The following is a 22,376-nucleotide window of genomic DNA, read 5'->3' as shown; positions in this document are numbered from 1 at the left end:
TTTCCCAGATACTAGTGAGATACAAGTATGATTTATCTTTCAGATGGTCAGAGGACATTGGAAAATTTAACAAATTTAAAAAATCAATACTGGATTCTAATTTTTATGTGTGGCTAGTTAAGAGAGTAGTGTATCCAGCAGGCACTGGACTCTAAGCCACTTAACATTTGAAAGCCTCATTAATGTACCCTAGAGAAGGCAAAGAACCATTAAGCCCTAAATGCTGAAGACATTAGTCTGACCATAGATATCATACAAAGAAATGCAAATACACAGGATTATGGTTACAAACCAGGAGAAGAAAATCTACTATTAGGGAATGTTAAGCATAATATATAAATAGTTATCACAATCACAAAAGACTTCATTTTTATTTCCCACTATCGCTTAAAATATGAACTGCGGTTTACTAGAGAGACATGGTGAAGCCATACAAGTAAAACATACACTCAGGTGAAAGAAATTTTTAATTTTCAAACATGAACAAAATGATTTTCTATACATAATTTAAACGGATATTAAATATTTAAAGACATGATTTCAAAAACATTTGGTAATTGTCTTCCATAATATCATCCATGATATAAGCCAGGAAAACATCACATTTTATCCCAAATGTTCTGTAATATCTTTAAACTGGGCCAAAATTAAGTTTCACTTAAAAGCTATCAAAAGCTATGACATTTTGTGTGGTTTTGTTTTATAAACCAAATGCATTGTGCTAAGCCTGGGTGTATCCTCATGGTACTTAACACATGATAAGGCACGCAAGGAATGCAAAATAAATATTTGTTAACTGATACATTTCCTTTTACAGCTTGATTATCAGACTTTCAAAATTAGTTATATTACTTTCTCAATTCCTAGTGTACTAAAGTACAGTAATTCCAATTCTTAAATCTCTTATTCTAAAAAGAGACAAATTTCACCAACCAGGGGCACAGACACCAGAATGCAAAAGGCACAGTTATTTATTTTATTTTATTTTTTAGAAAATGGAATGTGTTCTACTTATTAAAGTACTCCAGAGAATAATATTAATTACTATATTGGATTTTCTTCATAAATTATTTTTAAAAGTGGGTGGTAACAAAATTTTATAACAGACTTTTGCTTACATCACCAAAATAAAGCAACAAGCAAACAGCAACAACAATGAAAAGCAGGTCTTTGTTACAAAGACTCCTAACCAACACACTTGACCTATGAGATATTGATTGTGCAAGATGACTTATTGAGATGTGGAAAAGAGAAAAATGAAAACAGGTTTCAACATGAAGGATTTCATCATTAATTGAAGTTTGTCTAAAAAACATAGGTGCACACACAGGATGTGTAAATTACTCTGGGAATGATAGGGGTCTTGAGAGATGGGAAAGAAGAAAACTAGCACAAGCACTAAAAATATATGGTTTCAAATTTAGAAATATGAAGTCCTTGATAGCAATATTTATATTCAATCTATCCACACTTATTTAAAAATTAACATGTATCTATTTTTAGATGCAAATTATTCTCACATAGTTAGACTGAGTTAACTGCAAAATGGGCTCTAGAAAAAGAGTACTGTGATCAGAGCAATGATTTCCAATGTTAACTTCAAACGACTTATATTTTTGAATTTTATTAATTGTACATAAAATTTACCCTACATAATATTCGCAGTGCCTATCCAAAGACTTCTCTTTAGTTTCTTCAATGACCTGAAATTGCCATGTTGGAGTAAATCTGATAGGACCTAGCCTCAATTCATAGAATATTAGTGATTATCTAGTCCAACTTCTGTATTCCACAGCTGGGGAACTGAACCTTCACAAAAGGGAAGTCGTTTTCTCAAAGTCATAACTGATGAGTAGGTCTAAGTCTCATGATGGTGGTCACAGTGCCTAAATTGCTTATATTTTATCACTATCACACAGCATAGTGCCTGGTACAAAGTAGGCATTAGGTATTCTACAGATATCTTGGGTGGACTAATCAATGAAAAAATAAATATGTGAATGAATGAATGAATGAGACAATGGCTGAGCTAGGTTAGTCTATTTTCAGCAATAAGAGTTTGTCAGCATCTGGGTAGTCGCAGACGATGACTAGATTTGTTACCACAGTCCCTCAAAATGTTCTTCTTGGAGTCATGTTGGTTAAAGAAACAATGCTGGGCACATATAGAAGCTGATACATCATGAGGCATTTAAAACTAATTTAAATTCTTTGTAATTTTAAAGTTTATCTGTGATATTGATTGTTAGTGAAGTTACAGTTGTTTTAAGAGACTTTGTCAATGCCACCATGGGGCACTGAACTTTTTGAACTGCCATGAACATAACAGTACACACATCCATATCATGTCTTCAGTAGTAGTGGTGATGGGCAAAGACACTTGTTCTACCCCACCCTCAGCTATTTGAACATGCAGTAGTAAGTACTTGAAGCAAAAATAGGGCTCATTCTAAAGGCAGTTTTCAGAAATGACAAAGGGAGAAAAGTAAAAGGGCTGTGAATATTTCAACTACTTAAAAGAGGAAAATCTGTTAAACTGGTTATAATTGGAAAAATGTATCTAGGTCTTAAAGGAATATAGAAGCAAATGGAAAATACCTCTTCAAGTATAGGGCAAAGGGAGGATGTCAATAGCAGGTATTGGTGTGTAAACAAGTCAAATTTAGGTGAAAGAAGCGCGGACATGTTTCATTATGGATTCTTGGAAGCCATTCCCTGCAGATTTAGGTGGTAATTGAGAGTGACATTTAAAGTGGCAGGAGACCGTCTAAGCAATAGCTTCTGTATTCCACATAGTCAAATTCAAGTGCAAGAGAGGTCTTTGTAAACAGTTCATGGCAGTGCTTTGTGATAAAAAAGAGGGGTCACTAAGACTGCTTAGGGACCCAGGTAAACTTCCAGCCTCCCTCCTCATCTCGACGCACAAAGGCTTGTCCCTGGTGGAAGGAATGAGTTTTCACATTACAATGAGGGCTCAGGGATGTGGAAAATGCCATCTCTGTCTTGTTGGGTGACACATTAGCAGTATAGTAAGGAAGAGTATTCAGCCCCACTGGGGGATTTGAAAGTTGAGAAAGGCTGTGGAAATCTTCTCCATGAGTGGCAGTGCTGTGCAAGGGGGTTGTTGTGTCACCTCTATAGTCAGTTGGCATATCCTCTCTGGGGACATTTTTATAATCAACTGCATCATCCGGAAATTGGGAAAATGTGCTGGCGACTCTTCTGGGACGAGATGCGAGGGCACTGTAGTTAGCTGGTAAGGTGTCATCGATAGTGTCAAGGTCTTTTAACCCAAGTGTTTGAAGGACCCAGGGATCCACAGGGGGCCCAACTTGTCCTTCACAGTTAGCAAATTCACTAGAGAGGTTTCTTTTGGCGTTTTTGGGATGGGGAATCTCAGCAGGAGAGTATCTTTGTTCTTTGGATTTTCTCTTCCCCTTCCTGAATTTTCCACATGCTTTGGAGAACTCATCAGATGAGAGCAATTTCTAGGGAAGTGATATTTGAAAGTTATACTTTTTTCATATATTTACTAGTTAACTAAATTATTTCGAAAAAAATGATTAAGTTTCTCTTCACACACAAGTAAGATGGATTGGATTAGCTTGTTGGTAAAGTAAAATCTGTGATGACAAATTACTGCCTATAAACTCTAAATCATATTTTTTGCTCAGTTTTCTTAAATGTTGAAAGGACCAGATGGTATTTTTAAGATTTCAGCACAGGCAAGTTATTATTATAACAATAATAGCACTTTCACTTATTAAGCTATCATTTATAAATAAACAATCATTTTTAAAATAAATACTATAAATAACATTTATATTTATTTATAAATACTATAAATAACATTTATATTTATTTATAAATATTATAAATTATATTTATATCTATTTATATTATTTATAAATTTATACAAGTAAATATAAATTTATATGAATAATATTTATATTTATTTATAAATAATATTATTTATAAATAATATATTTATCATTTACAAATAAACTATCACTGACGATAATTTATAAATCACTGATTATATGTATTATCTCATTGGATATAGATGTTATTAAAATCTTCATTAATGAGGAAACTAAGGCACAGACATATTAATGGCTTGCTGAGAATGATTTAGCTTGGACATAAACCTAAGTCACCCCAATCTAGACAGATCCTCTGATTAAACACTATACAACACTGCTTCTTCTTATTTCATTAACTTTCAAAGCACTTCTGAGATATTAAATTATTCTAAATCTTGGCAAATTATTAAGAGCGACAGATCAAACTGCCTAGTTATTATCACTTAATAATATAATAAGTGTCCTTTTATGGAATGGTGGCTGGAGTCAGGAGCCCAGGCAAATAACCAAGATGTATTCTCTTTTTAACAAAGGCAACTGAATTGTAAAGAAATCAAATCTAGTGTCTTCTGTTCTCCGAACTGCTCTATTTAGTAACAGTAGCAAGAAGCATCATCAATTTACACCAAATAATATCAAATAATGTAGCTTGTCTAGAAGTACAGAAGAGATTGATGATGAAAGCATTAATGATAACATAATGGCAAATAGATAATAAAAAATTGAAAGGCAAAGAACTGAGCATGAACAGAAAAAGACTATAGGCAAGTTATTTATCCTTGAGTTAGAAATAGCTCATTTTAAAAGTGGAGAAAAAAATGTGAATTAAATGATAAGGTAATTGTATACGCCTAATGTAATCTGTAAATGCCAAATCAAGAGATTTGGACTCCGGCAATATTCACAGCATTTTAGATCTAGCAGAATTTTTAAAGGACCTTTTAGACCATCCATTACAGATGAAGTGAAGTGAGGATCTAAGTAAGAATGATTTGCCTAAAGTCAAACAGATTATTAAAAGAACTGAGTGTCTTTTAGATCTGCTTCCCATACCAGTATTCCATCCATCTAATTCTGCCTTTTGATTAACCCTGATTGTCTAAGCAACCCCCACCCCCGACTAGCATTTGATTTTTAAGCAACTTCTTTTGTAATATATGACTGACACCTGAGGTACTTCAGAGAAATGATAGATAAAAATTATTGTGAAACAGCCATATTTCCTTAAGAAAAATCATCTATCTCATAAATGCATATCAAGATACCCTGTTTAATCAAGGAGTTTGACATAAATCATTTCCTTTCTCAAATCACTGCTTTGTTCTTATAAAGTAGATACACACATACCTTGGCCTTTTCTTCAAGACATTTAACCAAAGCAGAATTCAGGTATTGTCTGAGGTGATTATTCTCTTCATGTAACCTAGCGAGTTCTTCTTCCTTCTGCACCAGGGTATCTTGCAGCTACAAAAAGCAGACAGTGGTGAAGGCTGCTCCACTGTACTGACTCTGTAACCTTATAGTAATGCCACTGCTCCTTGACTTGACTAGTGTTTGTTGTGTGAGCACGAGCACGGGGAGCCCTCATCCTGAGAGGCCTAAATTAAATCTACGTTCCCCTAACGCCCAGTTGTTCAGCTTTGTGCTCTGAATTCTCATTCATTGCAAAGTGTTTGGAGAGATTATAATACTTTTAAACTTGTAATCACAAGGGAATCAGGTAGATATGAAGGAAAATGAGCCGCAGGCAACTGTTTAAATACAGAAAATGATGTTTAGGAAGATGTGGCTGGACTCCTTCCTTGCACTTTCAAATAAATAAATAAATAAATAAATAAATATAGAGGTGGGTCGGCTTTTTTCAGCCTCAAATTGCCCTGTCTGTATGTCCACAAGATTAAATTAAATATAGAAAATGATGCCTTGCATGTTTAAATAAATAAATAAATAACAGAGGTGGGTTGGCTTCTTTCAGCCTCAGATTGATCTGTCTGTATGTCCACTAGATTAAATTAAATATCAAAAATGATGTTTAGGAAGATTTTGCTGGACTCCTACCTTGCAGGTTTAAATAAATAAATAAAAACAGAGGTGGGTCGGCTTCTTTTAGCCTCAGATAGATCTATCTCTATGTCCACTAGATTAAATTACCCTTCGGGGCAAAACTAACACAACATGAAAAAAGCAATCTTAGGAAAATATTTTATAATCATTCTCTTCTCCAAGTATTAGCAAGATTTTGCTGGACTCCTCCCTTGCATGTTTAAATAAATAAAAAATAAAAACAGAGGTGGGTTGGCTTCTTTCAGCCTCAGATTGATCTGTCTGTATGTCCACGAGATTAAATTACCCTTCAGGGGCAAAACTAACAGAACATGAAAAAAGCAATCTTAGGAAAATATTTTATAATCATTATCTCTTCTCCAAGTATTAGCGATGTTATGGTTTAAAAATACTGTCACACTCATTATATCATTTGATCTTTTCAAATTCCCTCTGAGATAGGCAGCACAAGGATTACAATTCCATAAATGAGGAAAAGGCAAAGGATTCAAGGTCATACGGCTAAAATGTGTAAAGTGGGAGCTTGACTGCAGGCCTTTCTAGAGTGTCTTGGTGGTTTTTCTTTTCTCTGACATTGATCATCTAACTTTGATCTCTCTGTGGACACACAGTCACTTTAGTTCTAAACTGAGTCAGCATGAATTTCAAAAGGGAAAAGAAGCAAGATATTAACGGTGGGGAACGGATCACGCAGAACACGACCAGTCTCAACGCTCTGACTTACACATACCTGCTTGTTTCTGTAGAGCTGAGAGGAAAGCTGAGCCTCTTCCCATGAGCACAAGTCCGGAAGAGAAAAATTTGAGTCACTGAATGAATCTGTGAAAATACAAATGGATAACTGAGAAAATAGTCTTGTAGTTTCTGTGTAATAAAGAAACTTATCAAATCAAATCAGAAAGTTTAGTAGGTTCAATTATTTTTCTTAAACAGCTATTGCTGCCATACAGGAAAACAAGACATTTAAAGTTTTTCAGAAAAGGCAAGCAAGCTGAGAGAAACAAATATTTATACACTGGATCACATAGCAGTTAAAGACGTAAATTTTTATAAGCAGGAAGGGGTCACATTCTTGCCTAATTTATGTATTCCTGCTGGATAAATTAATAAAGAGTGTCCAGTCTGTCATTAATTTATGCACATATTACTGATCTCCCCGTAAACTCGGCATAACATTGCAATTCCATTATGTTTTTCTAGTTTTTATCTTGCTTTCTAAGCTTGAGCACTTGATAATATATTGTTTGGCTCTATAATTAAATTCTAATCTGTAATGCTACTAGTTTCTCTGCCTGTCTGCCTGCCTGTTTTAATCTAACGGACTGTATTTATTTGGAATTTTATGTGGTAGCACTTTCTACTTTAAAACTATTTGGACCTTGCTTCTTTGAAGATCTTAATGAAAATCTCAAAACTGTGCCCAGACCTTATCTGTTTCAACTATTTTAATCTGTATATTTTATAAATTTTTTTTTCAGAGTGGCTTTTCCCCCCATATTTGACAGTTAGCTCTATCTATCAATAAAAAAACTATGGGCATACTAACCGGGTTTACTTTTACTTTCTTTTCTTCATCTAGTATAGTTTTGACTCTTGCCCTTCTCTGGTTATACTGTGGATACTGAAATATTTTTGATTAAAGTGAAATGATGAGTAAGGAGATAGGAATAAAACGGCATAAGTAGTTTGGGTTCACACTCTTGGGCATTTTGTTTTTACTGTTGCTTGTAGTGGAAAGTTAATACTCAACAACATCCTCTGTGACATTTAAGCATGCTTTTAATTTTTTGAGTTCCTTTGTTTGTGTCTTTTTAAAAAATAAAACGAATCATGTGGCAGAACCAATGGTATGGATATTTAATTCTAGGGTGTCTGAGAATTATTTAAGAAACCGGAGTGTTTAACACAGACATTTCTTTAATACTTATAAATATTGCTCACATGCCACAGATCAAAATTAATATGTCATTTTATGTCAATGCTATACTTCTCTCCAAAGTTGAAGCTTTTTTTGTGTGTAAAAGGGAATCCTTTTTCCACTTCTAACACACTATCCATGGAACTTCCTCTATGAAATAAAAATTAAGCTAGAATTCCTTGCTTTTCTCTCAAACTCAGGGAAACTTTTCTGAATTCCAAAAGAAGTGTTCCGACTGGTATCCTCATTCCAAAGACATTCTGCTGGTGTGTTGTTTATAAAACCTTGGTCCAGACTCACACTCCCACAGTGAGATAGGACTCTCCAAGAACTATAAAGTGTAGGGAGAAATACATGCTATCCGGTGGGCAAGGTAAAGAATCCCATTTTCACCATTTGGCAAGTGTAAAACAGCAGGCTTTCTGACTGTAAAAATCAGGAGTCCTTGGGTTTACGTAACTTTTCCATATCGTCCCTTATTCTAGAGTCCTAGCCCATGATGCTCTGTAGCCACGGGTATGGAAAAGAGCTCCAGATCTGTCAGGGAAGCAGAAGAGCAGAACTTACCCTGTGCCTGTGGTGCTTGTTGGAGCTCTCTGTTGTCCAGGAGACCAGCAGCCCAGAAAGAGACCCAAGTCTCCGTGGAAACGTCAACACTAGATTCTGACGTTGTAGTGGAATACGGGCAATTATAGCTCTGGCCTCCTACAAAGTACTGGTCTTGGCAAGGCAGAATGGTGTTCTGTGAAATTCAGAATGGGGGGAGTGCAGGGTCCCAGGAGATGGGGTGATGGAGATTTAAAAGGGGGAAAGGGTGGGAGAAGTACCGAAATTATATGCAGTGAAATATAAAGAAAAAAAATCAGAAAAGGTGTTAAGTATAGATCCATATTAATTTTGGGGTGGTCAAATTACAATTACTAAAAGGGAATGAGTTTCTTGGTTTACCCAGAATTTCCCTTAAGCCCTTTGATGAAAAGAGCAGACTAGCATTGAATGGGTAAAATTTGTACATATCCAGAAGGATTCTCTGTTGCAACGTCCAGCTCATCTAATAGTCTACCCAAGATCTAAAAAAAGGGAATTCTACTTAATGATGCAAAAACATAAGAACTATTTGGTTCTTTCTAGCAAATACCTTAATTATATTTCTAAAACTCCTGAAGGACAAAGAACGCAGAATGCTAAAGCTGAAATGGATATGACATAATATAGACTAACCTCTTCATTTTTGTTTCTGAATTATACTTGCCTCATTCCTTCCTTTCTCTTCCCTCTGACCTAACATGCTGCTGGCTCAGTCTATGTATGTATGTATGTATGTATGTATGTATGTATGTATCTATCTATCTATCTATCTATCTATCTATCTATCTATCTATCTATCTATCTATCTATCTCTGTCCCAGAGATAATTAAAACATTTTGCTCCCAACACTAGGCACAGGAGCATAAAGTCACTCCAAGTAAACATATAATCAAAACTGAAAGAAGTTTGTTAGCAAAGACAGCAAGCTCTAGTTCTGCCCATCACTAGGGCTCATGCTCCTCCAAAGTTATCTTGTCACTAACTGGCATGTATTCTCCACTGTGTTCTGATCCAGTGAACACTCTCCTGCCCTCCACTTCTTGAACCTCAGACACACAGTCTTTCCAAATGTCCAGGCAGGGGCAGGTATGCAGCCTTCCTGGGTGAATTGGTACAACACCAAATTTAAATTATCTGTCAATGCTTAATCAGGTAAAAACCATTCATTTTAGCAGAGCCCAGCTTTGGAAAAACTCTTTTTGACTACTACAGAGCTTCTCTGGGCATTAACGTAAACAGAGAGAAAACAAATAAGAAGAAGAAAGAGAAAAAAAAGTTAAGTCGATTCAATCACACTTTGTTAATGTTCTCAGTAATTTAAGTTTTGAAAAATTCCAGTTCTGAAGCAAGTCCAGCTTGGGCAGTGCAGACCAAAGAAATTCAGCCAAAAGTTTATCAAGTGCAATTTTCTTTTATTATAAAAGCGTGTTTGCAGACTCCTTCCCTGAGATTTTTTTTTTTTTTTAAATCAGAGCTAAGCTATTATGCAATTGATACCTGAGAAGAAAACAAACCCCAAATATCCCTAGACAAGTTCATGTCCAAGTGTTTGCAAATATATGCATAATCTAGAGGAAGAGGTGGAAATGAAAAGAGAGTGCAGGGGGAGGAGGAAGTTGGGGAGAAAGTAAGGAAAGTAGTAATAACAGAGGGAGGGAGAGAGAAGAGAGGAGAGAGAGAGGAGAGGGAGAGAGGGCGAGAGAGAGAGAGAGAGAAAGCAGATAGAGGATACGAAAAGAGAGGGCAGCAGAGAGGATCTGTTTTAATTGGTGGGTAGCAGAGAAATCTTGCTCCCAAGGTGGAATAAATTCTAAATGCAAAGCTCATTAACTTCCAGAGACCCAAGTTTGCCAGCGGACTAGCTAACGCCAGTTCCTCACTTACCATCTTGCAGTGGAAGAAAGCGCTGCAGAAACTGAGCCCACTCAAGTTTTCAGGAAAACCAGTGGGAAGCTTTAAATGAGACTGAGGGGAGGAGCTAGGAGAGGCGAGTTCTAATCTGCGGGAGCTCCCGGTGACGCCCAGAGCTCCCGGCGAGCGCCGCTCTCTGATTTGGTGAGAGGCTGTCAAACTGGTGACGTGAGCCAGGAGTCACCCAGCAGAGGACAGAGTCACTCGCGCTCTGGGCGACCACCGCGCCGGGACCAGGGACCTGCCGAGCTGGCCACCGGCCGTGGGGCAAAGGCAGGACCTCCGGCCCTCCGCCTCCGGCGGTGCTGCTTCAAACCCGGCCCCAGTGTGGACTTGCCGCGGGCGGGGAGACGGGCAGCGGAGGCTGGCGGCGACCCCGGAGCCGGTACCTACGCGAGGGCCGGGCTCCCTCCCGCTCCACGCGCGGCGCGGGACAGGGCCCAGCCGGGCCGGGCGGGAAGATGGTCCGGGTGTGTCTGGACGTAGGGTAAGAAAATCCCAAACCGGCATCACAGGGATCAAGGGAGCCTTTAGGGAAGCCCATCTAACTAGCCCCAGAGTTAGTATGGTTCCTGGGTGTTTTTTTCTGGCTACGCGATAGCAATATTAACTTGCTTTATGAGGTTGTCAGTTGACTTTTTTTTTTTTTTTCCTATTGGGTGTGTCTTACTTTCCCCTATTTCTGAAACGAGTGTTAAACGTGGAGGTGATATATATCCATTCTGGAATGTAAGCTTCACTAGAATAACAATTCCTGTTTATTTTGTTCCCTGCTGTCTCCAAAATACCAGGAGCACTTTCTCACCTGTAATAAGTGCTCAACAAAGATTTGTGAAAATAATTAAGCTACAAATTTATTGTCGTTTTGCATTGTACCTTTCTTCACATTATAATAAATGATTATAATTAAGAACACTTGGTGTATGTTAATATCTTTCAATCAAAGAATTTGATTTCCTCTGTCTTTTACCTTTTATTCTCACAGTTCCTATTGTGTTACATCGAGAGGAGAAAGAGGAGTAGCACCATCTTTAAAACCACTTAGCCACCACTAATAGCCAACTTTTATTTCAACTTCCTAAAATAATAGATACAAAGCAATTTACATTAACCCTGGGAGGTAAGTACTCTTATTGTCTGGTTTAACAGGTTGACCGATGAAGCACTAACATTAAGACATTTCACCAATGATTATACAATTAAGAAGTATCAGACGTGGGATTCGAACCCAAACTGGCTGAAGCATCCATGCTCCTAGCGCCATGCATGTGGTGTCTGACCTACCTTGGCTTATGTCCACTGCACATTATAGACATTTATGTAATGGTTATTGTTATGGGTGGGTTGTTTCCCCAAATTCATATGTGGAATCCCTAACCCCAAAGTTACTGTAAATGGAGGTAAGGCCTTTAAAGAGGTAATTAAGTCTAAATAAAGTCATACGTGAGACCCTAACACAGTAAGACTGGTGCCCTTATAAGGGACACCAGGGGTGGCACACACAAAGTCAAGGCCATGTGGGGGAACAGTGGGAAGGCACCCGTCCATCTCTAAGCCAAGAGGAGAAGCCTCAGGGGAAACCAACAACCCTGCCAACACCGTGCTCTTGAAATTTCAGCCTCCAGAATAGTTTTTCCCAAAATAAATTCTTGTTCAAGCTATCCCGTCTATGGTATTTTGTTATGGTAAGCCCAGCAAACTAACCCCAGACAAGGAGGAGGAATTGAGAACACCTCTGATCCTGCTCTGCACAGCTCTTTCTCTACAATAGTTTCGACTGTTATTTATTTTTCCTTGAACTATGCTTATGACCCACAGCACTTAGCAAGGTGGTTAGCACACAGCAGATACTTAAGTGCTCTGTGTCCAAATTTAAGGAAAGAATAGATGATGAAGAGGAAGAAGGTGCCAGACTTGTTTGGGCCCTTTCCTCTTGTTCCAATACTGTTTATTTGCAAGGTTTTCTTTTTTTGTTTTTTTGACGAAGTCTCGCTCTGTCCTCTCTCACCAGGCTGGAGTGCAGTGGCACGATCTCAGCTCACTGCAACCTCCGCCTCCCAGGCTCAAGCGATTCTCCTATTTGTAAGCATTTTTTAAGTGAACAGTACCAGGTTTGGGTGTCACCGCCTGGAAAATAGGTGAACTGGCCTATTCTACATGGACTCATTTCAGAGAGTGACGTGAGTGAGTGGGCCCCTCTCTGCCCTCACTGCATATTGGGCAAGATGCACTGGCAGTACCACCCTGACATCAGAAGAGGAAACTGATCAAAACCCACTTGAGTTGTAAGAATCAGCGATTTTGTTCAGGGCAAAGAACTCATGTTTGTAGTTCTCCCAACACAGAGTCTGTCTGGCAAAACCCCAGTTAGTTTTGTAATGAGCACCAGGAGCAGAAAAAGGAGGATCCAGTTGTTTTACTTTTTTAGAAGCTGTCACAAATCAGGCATGAGCCTCTGAGAGATACAATTTCTTGGGCCTGAAAATGATACAAAATGGGCAATTGAGCAAATACAGTATGAAAACAAAAACCATAGGCTTTCGATCCAAATATACCTGGATTTCAATTTCTTCTCTACTCTCTGAAATTGAATCACCTGGAATTATATTAGCAAAGACCCTAAATCCTCAGTTAACTCATCTGGCAAATTAGGAATGCGATACATACCTGAAAGGTTTATTAAACAGCTTACCACTAATGCTTATAAAATTACTATTTTACTGCCTAAATTATGTGTTCATTATAGTAGCTATTCTTACTATTAGATATAGGGAATTCTGCATTTGATCATGTGCATGCTGCCGTGCTTTTTTGTTGTTGTTGTTAAAAGTAACTATAAATGAAAGGTACATTTGTAAAATAAGGGTTTTTTTTGGTTTTTTTTTTTTTTTTTTTTTTTTTTTTAGGGCTAGACATAGTTTTCAAGAGTCTTTGATTACCTTTAAGCACACAAGTGCTTTACAAATCATTAACTACTTTAGCTTAGTAGAAGTGGGAGTATAGATAGTGATTCAGAAACCCTGAAGTTAAACAGTGAAGAAGTGTTAACAACTGAACATAAATCAGAAGATAAACCTTCCTTAAAACCGTAACAGATGGAAAACATTTTAAATTCTGAAAGTTTGATTTATGTACATCTTTTTACTTAAGATCTACTGCTTAAGTATAAGCCTTATTATTATTGTTGGTTTGACAGTTTTTTCTGAAAAGTGCATCAAGTAAACAATCATGTGAAATCTTTTGGCAGTTTTGTTTTCATATGTATGGATGAAGTGCCTCTTTCTTAGTGTGTAGATGTAACCCATATAGATGATTTTCTTCTACCAACAATAAGATCGGTTAAATACTGCCTTTTGCATTGTGTCTAAAGGGGTGGTGTTAAGGGGGAGGTGACTAATAACAACCTAGTTGTTGAGTCATCATACTGCCCCCTGCCAGGGCAAAACTATATTAAAAGAAAATAGGAGGTAATTTGACCTGCACACAAACCAAGTCTGCAGACAGGAAAGGGTAGAGTGTGATCAGAGGTGGACTGAGGAGATAAATAGATTGGCATATGGACTGTTCTTTCATTTCACCCCTGGAGAACTTTATTTGATTACCCATTACTGGATTCTGTAGCAAATATAATAAAGAACAATTTTTAATTTCTCTTTACAAACATGGCTTTCTCTCATAGCTTCAATAGCTGAAACTCCAGGCAAAAAACAAAAACAAAAACAAAAAAACAAACAAAAAAACACAGCATTTCTGTTTTCACTTGTAGGTGAAGAAAAATGTATCCTTAGAGAAAATTCAGTGCAGTAGATGGTTTTCATTGGAAGATTTAGCATTTGCATTGTTTAAAATATCTGGAGAACCATGACAGATTCAGTTTGTTAACCCATAGTTATTAAATTTACCCCACCAAAGTGATGTGCAGAAATCAATCATGCTGATATTGATAGAGACTTGCCTACTACCTACTACTACCTGCAAGTAACATAGCTTTCGGATAGCCTTCATATATGTAATTATTTATGCAGTAGTAACAAACTGTTTCTACATGAACAAAAGCCATGAAAGAGCAAGGCAACTGTTAATTCTGGCAATAGAAAAAGTCAGGAAAACGATATTAGGTTATTAGCCAGGAAAGAGAAAGACCTTAGGTAACTTAAAAAGTGACATCTTCCATTTGGGCGTAATTCAGATTAGCTCTCTATGGAAATGTGATGTGTGTATGTGGAGATTTATAATATTGTTTTATTGGATGTTTCAGTGAGAATGCATTTTAATAGCTTTAAAACTATCTGGTCCTTTATTTATTGACTCATTAAGTGATTGCTTAATTTTTTCAGTTATATTTTATGGCATTTTATTAAGGAAAATGACATACTATAGTGATATTCACAACTTTCAAGATTCTCAGTCTAAGGGTATATATTTTAAATACCACCTATTTACTTTATATTTTTCTGGAAAATGGATACAGATCTATATTCATTGAGCAAAATTAAGCAAACCTTTACTGTAGTTGGTAGCATTGCTTTATGGCTTTTCTCGTAAGATAACACTTCAAAATAATACTTGCAGACAAGCTGGAGTAAATAGTTGAGGATTTTCCTGCCTGTTGACAGCCGTGTGAATCCCCTAAATCTTACCAGGCCTGCCCCAAGGACAGGAAGAAACAGTATATCAAAGGCCTGTAATCTACTCTGCCTCACTGCATCAGTTGGGAAGCTCTTCTCTGTATAATATAACCTATCTGGCCAGACTGGAAGAAAACAATCTCAATACGACTATGAATATACATACAAAACAGTAAAATTTAGTTTGTATTGCCACAAGGTTAAAGATGTGGAAATGGAAATAAAATAAAATAAAACAAATACAGTTCCGCTTCCCTCACTTTATCCCAACTGCATTAGAAAATAATTAAAATAAGGCCAAGCCTGGTGGCTCATGCCTGTAATCCCAGCACTTTGGGAGGCCAAAGTTGGCAGACCACTTGAGAACAGGAGTTCAAGACCAGCTTGGACAACATAGTGAAATCCCATCTCTACAAAAAAATTTTAAATATTAGCCAAGTATGGTGAGGCACACCTGTACTTCTGGCTACTTAGGAGGCTGAGGTGGGAGGATCACTTGAGCCCAGGAGTTTGAAGTTACAGTGAGTTATGATTGTGCCATTGCACTCCAGCCTGGGCAACAGAGCAAGACCCTTCCTCTAAATAATGATAATAGTAGTTGTCATAATTAATATACATCAGAGGTATGCTAGTCCAATTATAATTTGAAATAAAATGAATTTCTGCTTCCGGAGCACCAGTATTTCCAAAAAGTCGGTTTTAGTGCTTTCATTGCTCATGAAATCATCTTAGGGATTTTTGATGGACAGATGAATGGATAGATTACTGACAAAGCATTAAACGTCTGAAAGGTACATTGGCACTGGACATGTCATCCAATTTTATTCTGAAGATAACAGAAATGAAAGGGTTACTGCCTAGTTTCTTTAAAAAACAAACAAAAAAAAACTTAATTAAGAGTATAATAGAAAAACAGGACAACTGGGACCTAGTTCGTCTAGCCCTGAAATTGTCAGAGAAACTGAAAAAAATGTAACTTCTCTCATGAAAAGAAGACAAAGAAATACATTTAAATATAAAATGTTAAGCTATACTGAAGCTATAGTTTCATGTTTTTCAATCTATAAAATCTATGAAGTATTAACTGAATTTTAATTAACCTAATAATTTGTGGCAAAATTATCTGATTTACTGACTAAAACAAATAAATTTACTTCAAAATTGTATTAGATTAGTGAAACTTGATAATATCTCTGTTTTCTACATTTATTTTTCACAAAATGAAAGCATAATGCCAACCTGTAGCCAGAGGAAGTGTTTGTATATTCTAAAACAATATTAGAAAAATATATGATTGCTGTGAAATTCATAATGCTAAATGTCATTAAGATGAATAAAAGTATCATAATACAGTACTCTGTCAACAATAAAGTAAAACTCCAGAAAGCTCTATGATGTTAGATAAAGAGGGCCATGATGAAAACAGTACATATAATCCTTTTGTTTTCTTTATCCAACCGGAAGCTTTTCTGTGGCCACCTTTGGAACAGCGGTATTAGCACTGCATAACCAACTCATAGCGAATAATGTTAAACTAACAAATGCATTTCAACAGCTTCATTTATAGATAAGAGGGCCTCCAAAGACAGGCAAGCAAATTGACTAAGCTCTTTAAAAAATGGTTTATTGCCCTAGAACACAATTGGGAAAAACTCAAATTGCACATTGTAGAATTGCATATTTTAAAACATTTCTATTAGCTGTTATTTTTGTGTATTCTTTAGTATCAATTTACACGTATCACAATATGTATAAATATATGTGCTTATACATTTGCATGTATACATGTGCATGTATATGGAGTAATCAGTGAAGTTCACTGCCTTGAAATACATACAGATGGAAACGTACAGATGTTGGGAAACGAAGACTACTCTCCGCACCTAATTTTCCTATAAAGGGCCAACAATTCCTAGGAGAACAGATTTATTTCATTGGCGAGATTGAAAGAAGAAAAGGAACAATTTGTTTCCCATTTTAATGTAATCGTCTACACGGCACATGCTTTCTCTGCTTCTCCTGAGGAAAGCTTACAGAGTAGGCTCTGTCCCAACTGCAGTTGTGTGTGGCCACCCAGTGTCTCCATAATAAAGTGAGTAAATCTATTTCTATTCAGAAATGCATATTAGGTAGCCTATTAAAACTGTGTGTGTGTGTATATGTATACATGCAGTATATGTGTATATATATATACACACACATATATGTAGTATAGTATATAAAGTATATGTGTAAAATATATGTTCTGGTAACTATAGTTACATATGTTATAGTAACCACATATGCAATGGTCCTGATACGTACATCAGAAACGAAAGCAGTGGTGAATAATAGGGCTGGAGTGACAGGTTAAGACTAGGTCACACAGGTGCTATGCTCTATCCTATGAGCAATGGAAAGTTAGTGAAGGGTTTTTAACTAGGTGTGCGAAGGCAGATTTGTTTTCAAAGCATCAAATAATTGGTGAAATAATGGTCTTTCAGATAAATACGAGAGTCTACAAAATTGAGGCATTTTCTCCAATCAAGTACTTCGGACAATACAGGTTCCCATATGCTTCTGCAGAGCCAGCTCTCATTTGCAGTAACTGTGTGTGTGTATATATATATTTAGTAGGCTATCTTATATGCATATGTGTGTGTGTACATAGTTTTAGCAGGCTACCTAATATGTAGTTATAGATATGTTGTGTTTTACAGTCAAGCTTTTTTTCAATGATAAAGATAATTTTATTCCCAAGTATCTGTCTTTTGTGTCCATTGCTTGTTTCTTAGCTCAGGAGAGAAATAAGTGCTATGAGTGTGGGTTTTTTTGTGTGTGTGTGTTTGTATATATCTTTCTTTATATATGAAGAATCATATATTTTGTCATAAAACAAAATAATCAAGAGAAGAAACATACATATAACATTCATCCATACGCAAATATATTTCAAAACTTTAAAATATTCATATCCTTTAAGCCAGTAAGCACAAAATAATTTATAAAATTACAAAAATAATACATTTCAGCAAAAATAGTGTAAAACTTTGTTTATTACATCATTATGCTGAATATTTGTGAACATTTAAAAATGTTCAATAAGAAACTGGTTAAATAAATTACAATATATCCATAGTATAGATTGTGTATTTACAGAAAATCTTTTTGAAAAAAATTAAAGACATAGAAAAATGACATTGTTACTTATATTAGAATGTACGCAAGTATATTCATACATATTACAAAGCAAAGGGAAAATATACCAACATGTTAATAGTGTTTATTGTTTTGTAAGAGAGATGTTGTAACAAATTTATTGAAAAGATTAACTAGAACTAGTTCCAATAGTTACAATTAACAAATTGCCTGATTTCAGGTTAAAAAACAAAGACATTTGTAACACTCAGTACTATGTAAAGATAGAATTTGATACCCTGTAAGTAGTGAGCTCTTGGTCACTAGAGGAATTCACTAAGAGGGTGGATTACTGCTATCCTCATATGGTTTATATTATACTCATACACTAATAGTGCCAAAAAGATATGCTTCTTACAATTATTTCTAATTCTCAGAACTCGCAATTTAATATGATTTTGAGATTAGAAATCTGTCTTTGTAATTCATTTCCATGCATATCTTTAAACAGACAGGAGAACTTCTGGTTCTTTTTTATATAGGATAACTTTGCTGAGATTTAGTAGAACTTCCGTGGCCATGAAGGGTGATCAGGAAGACAGGAAGAAGCAGCAGTGAGTGAGAAGGCTGAAAGGAGAGTAGCATCATTGCTAATCTCCACTACTACAGCATTCTTTCTTTCCTACATTCTGAGTCACTAGGTTCTCAGAACTGGTCATGAAAAGCAGGGAAGTACATTGAGTGAGAGGATATATTGAGTCTATCCCAAATCTTAAGGGTTTAAGCTTTAGGAAAGCAAAAAAGAATTTTGAGTGCAGGACCTTCATGGGCCATGTTACTCTAAGTCATAACTTATGAGGTTCAAGGGGAAGTTAAAAATCACCAAGTTGAACCTTCCTCTCACATTGATGTTTTGATTATACCCGTGGGAACTTATACGTATATAATCTGACATACATTATATATATATATGGCATGTAATATATATGTGTATGTATAATCTTAAGAGGAATATAAAATATTCTGAACAAATTAAAAAGTTGTATGCTACTAGCTGAAATGTGAGGTATTGAGGACAATCTAAAAATAAGCAATCAGGCAAATAACATCTATTAAAATTATAAAACCTTTAACCCAGCAAATATTCTCCTGGAAAAATATTTCTAAGACACTAATCACCACTACATAAAGATATAAATAGAAATATTTTATTATTTAATGTTTACAGAAACAAAAATAATGGATATAACTTGAACATCCATTAAGAGAAGAATTACAGGATATATTATGTAATATTATATAGCCAATATAAGATTTGAGTTGATGTATTATTTTATAACCAATAAAAAAGTTTTAAAATTGTTCATTTATTTGATTTCTACAAGGTATTGAGTGAGAAAAGAAAGATTACATAGGCATATATACATATTACCTTTTCATACCTTTGTGAAATGATGTTAAAAATAGTCCTATATGCTATGTATGCATGTATTATGTATAAATGTTGTGTAGATTTAATTATATGGGCTAGTTAAATTCCCTAAGTTGGGACGTTGGTGGGGATGATATCCAGGGCAGGGAAAGACAAGCTATTACTGTAACTACATAACAGAGAATGACAAAATTTAATGGCTTAAAGCAGTAATTCTCAACTGGGAGTGATTCTGCCTACCAAGGATATTTTTGATTGTCAATACATATGCGGGGTTGCTACTGGCAGGAGGCTAGGAATGCTCTTGAATATCCTATCCATGCATAGGATAACCACCTATAAAAAAGGATTGTCCTGTCCAAAAGGTCAGTAATACAGTGCCAAGAAACCCTGGCTTAAATAAGTGACAATATTTATTTTGCTTCCAAATCTGCAATTTGGGTAAGGCAGGGCTGGTTGAGGACAGCTCAGTTCTGCTCTGCTCAGTGTTAGGCTAGAAGGCTGGGCCTGAAATCATGTGAAGGCTGTCACAGGTTTTCCTTTTAATATTAGTAGTTTCTTATCATTCTTATTTTATTTGGTGTTATTATTAGTAATGGCTACTGAATTTTATCAAATGCCTATCCAATATCACCATCTATACATTTTCCGATCATGAATATTCATCCCTTGCTTTAATATACCTGAAGTACATACTTTTTATATATTTAATAGAAATTACCTGTGAATGTCTCTGTTCCTTCAATACTTTTCTAAGTGATCATTTCAGATTTTCCACTTATTTTTCATTCAATTGTGGTAATTACATATTTTGCCCAAAAATCATTCATTTATTTTGGTTTTTAAATGGGCTGCCATAGAATTGCATATCATAACATATATTATTCTGTAAATACTCTCTGTAGTTAAATCTTCTTATCTCTATTCTTTTCTATTTTACTCCCTTTCTTTTGTCCTTAATCAAGCATATGAAGGATTTGTCATTCTTATTGGATGTGTCAAAACCTTTTGACTAATATCGTTTGTAGTTTTTCTCAATTGTAAATACAGATTATAATTGTGTTCAGTTCACAGGGTTATTATTGTGAGGATTAAGTCAGTTAATTTTCATGACATGCTTACATTTACTTAAATTTCAAAAGAAACATATGAAATGTTCTTATTCAAATTATATTTTCATCAAGTTGCCAAGGTGATATGTAGTTCTCACTTTTTATATTGAGCTGCTGTAAGGTGTCATGTAAAACTCTATGACTGCAAATCTGCTTCACAAAATGTGACTTTTATCAGTACATATCAGCCTATTTTATTTTCTGTTTAGTGCTTTCAACCCTGAAGTCCACCTTCTAACATTAATATTGTTACTCATCCTCTCTCTCCTCCAACCTCTCTCTCTCTTGCATTTATTTTTAGATTTTCATTACTTTCTTTTTATTCTGATTCTTGCAAATAGTATAAGCTAGATTTTATTTTTATTTACTTTTTAAATTTATGATTGACAGATAATAATTTTGTGTGTGTGTGTGTGTGTATATATATATATGGCACAATATGATGTGTTGGTGCATGCATACATAGTATAATGATCAAATTAGGGTAGTTGCCATATCCATTACTTCAAACATTTATCATTTCTTTGTGGTAATGACATTAAAAATCTTATCTTCTAGCAACCTTGAAATAGATTTGTTACTGCTACAGTCACCCCACTGTGTAACAGAACACTAACACATATTCTTCCTGTCTCTCTGTAACTGTGGATTTTTCAAAGTCCAGTTTAAGAATATAAACCTTTTTTTATGGGAAATTATAGTCCATACCCAATCTCCGTAATGATTGATAAAACATCTTATATCTTTCATTTCATTTTATGTTTTCATTTATCTGGTCCATTATTTTTAGCACGTTTTGCAGAATATATTTATTTTTTACGTTTATCGACATGAGTCTTTTCCAAAATCAGAAAATCAGAAGAATTAGTCTTTATGTCCACTCAGCAACTTGCTTGCTCCATGAAGTTAACCATTCCTTTTTCTGTAATCCTTAAAGCATAACTAATACCTGCCTTTGATTACCTCTTAGGATTACTACAATGATGAAATAATCTATATGTATTTTATAAACCATTTATTTGCAAGGTGTTGTTAATACTTCAAGGAAATATTAACATACAAGTAACTAACGATAAAAGCTAACAAATTTATTATGTAACATAGTTGACAAAAATCTGTTGTTACTAAATTATATACATAATTAATATAAAGTTTCTAATATATATATTATAAATTTCTGCCGAGTTATCTCTCACTTTTTCTCTCTCTCTGTACATATATACACACACACATATATATATATACACACCAGATACATATATATAGAGATGTATATACACAGACATTTCTACACTATTTTTATAATTAATTGTTATTAATTATAATTAATTATTAAAATTAAAAATTTTATAATTTTTTGTACTTTTAGCTTTACAGAAAAGGTGAGTAGAAAGTACAAAATTCCTATAAACTCCCTTACCCTCCCCCTAGGTTTCTGCTATTATTAACATCTTGCATTAGATGGCACATTTGTTACATTTCATAAACCATTGTTGATACATGCTCATTAACTGAGTTCCATAGTTTGCGTTAGTGTTCATTTCTTGTGTTGTACTTTCCATGGGTTTTGACAAATGTCTGATGACCTGTAGCCACCATGACAGTGCCATACAGAATAGCTTCAGTGTTCTAAAAACACCTTGCTTCACATTCTGTCTTTCATTTTTTATTTTCCATTTTTATTTTCTTAATGTTAATGCTTTTGTATCTTTTTTCTATTCATTCTTTATTCTTATGTGCTT

The 22,376-nt window shown here is 35.3% G+C and overlaps 1 protein-coding gene across 1 annotated transcript; it reads right to left on the bottom strand.

The window, feature by feature from the left end:
- Positions 1-448: 448 nt before the first annotated feature.
- Positions 449-10,401, bottom strand: GMNC (geminin coiled-coil domain containing). Its single transcript, XM_050779272.1, has 5 exons — positions 10,319-10,401; positions 8,413-8,587; positions 6,658-6,746; positions 5,211-5,327; positions 449-3,488 (listed from the first exon to the last, which is right to left on the bottom strand). The coding sequence occupies exons 1-5, from the start codon at positions 10,319-10,321 to the stop codon at positions 2,868-2,870; spliced, it is 1,005 nt and encodes a 334-aa protein (XP_050635229.1). The 5' UTR covers positions 10,322-10,401; the 3' UTR covers positions 449-2,867.
- Positions 10,402-22,376: the final 11,975 nt, after the last annotated feature.

Source organism: Macaca thibetana, chromosome 2, assembly GCF_024542745.1.
Source record: "Macaca thibetana thibetana isolate TM-01 chromosome 2, ASM2454274v1, whole genome shotgun sequence".
Lineage (NCBI taxonomy): Eukaryota > Metazoa > Chordata > Mammalia > Primates > Cercopithecidae > Macaca > Macaca thibetana.
This window is presented reverse-complemented; position numbering and strand designations above follow the sequence as displayed.

What these genes read in the sequence shown, in the direction of transcription:
- GMNC (XM_050779272.1), bottom strand. An exon ending in ACAAGCACCACAGGCACAGG is followed by an intron (nt 6,747 to 8,412) that starts GTAAGTTCTGCT and finishes GTATTTTCACAG; the next exon opens with ATTCATTCAGTGACTCAAAT. An exon ending in AGCTCTACAGAAACAAGCAG is followed by an intron (nt 5,328 to 6,657) that starts GTATGTGTAAGT and finishes TGCTTTTTGTAG; the next exon opens with CTGCAAGATACCCTGGTGCA.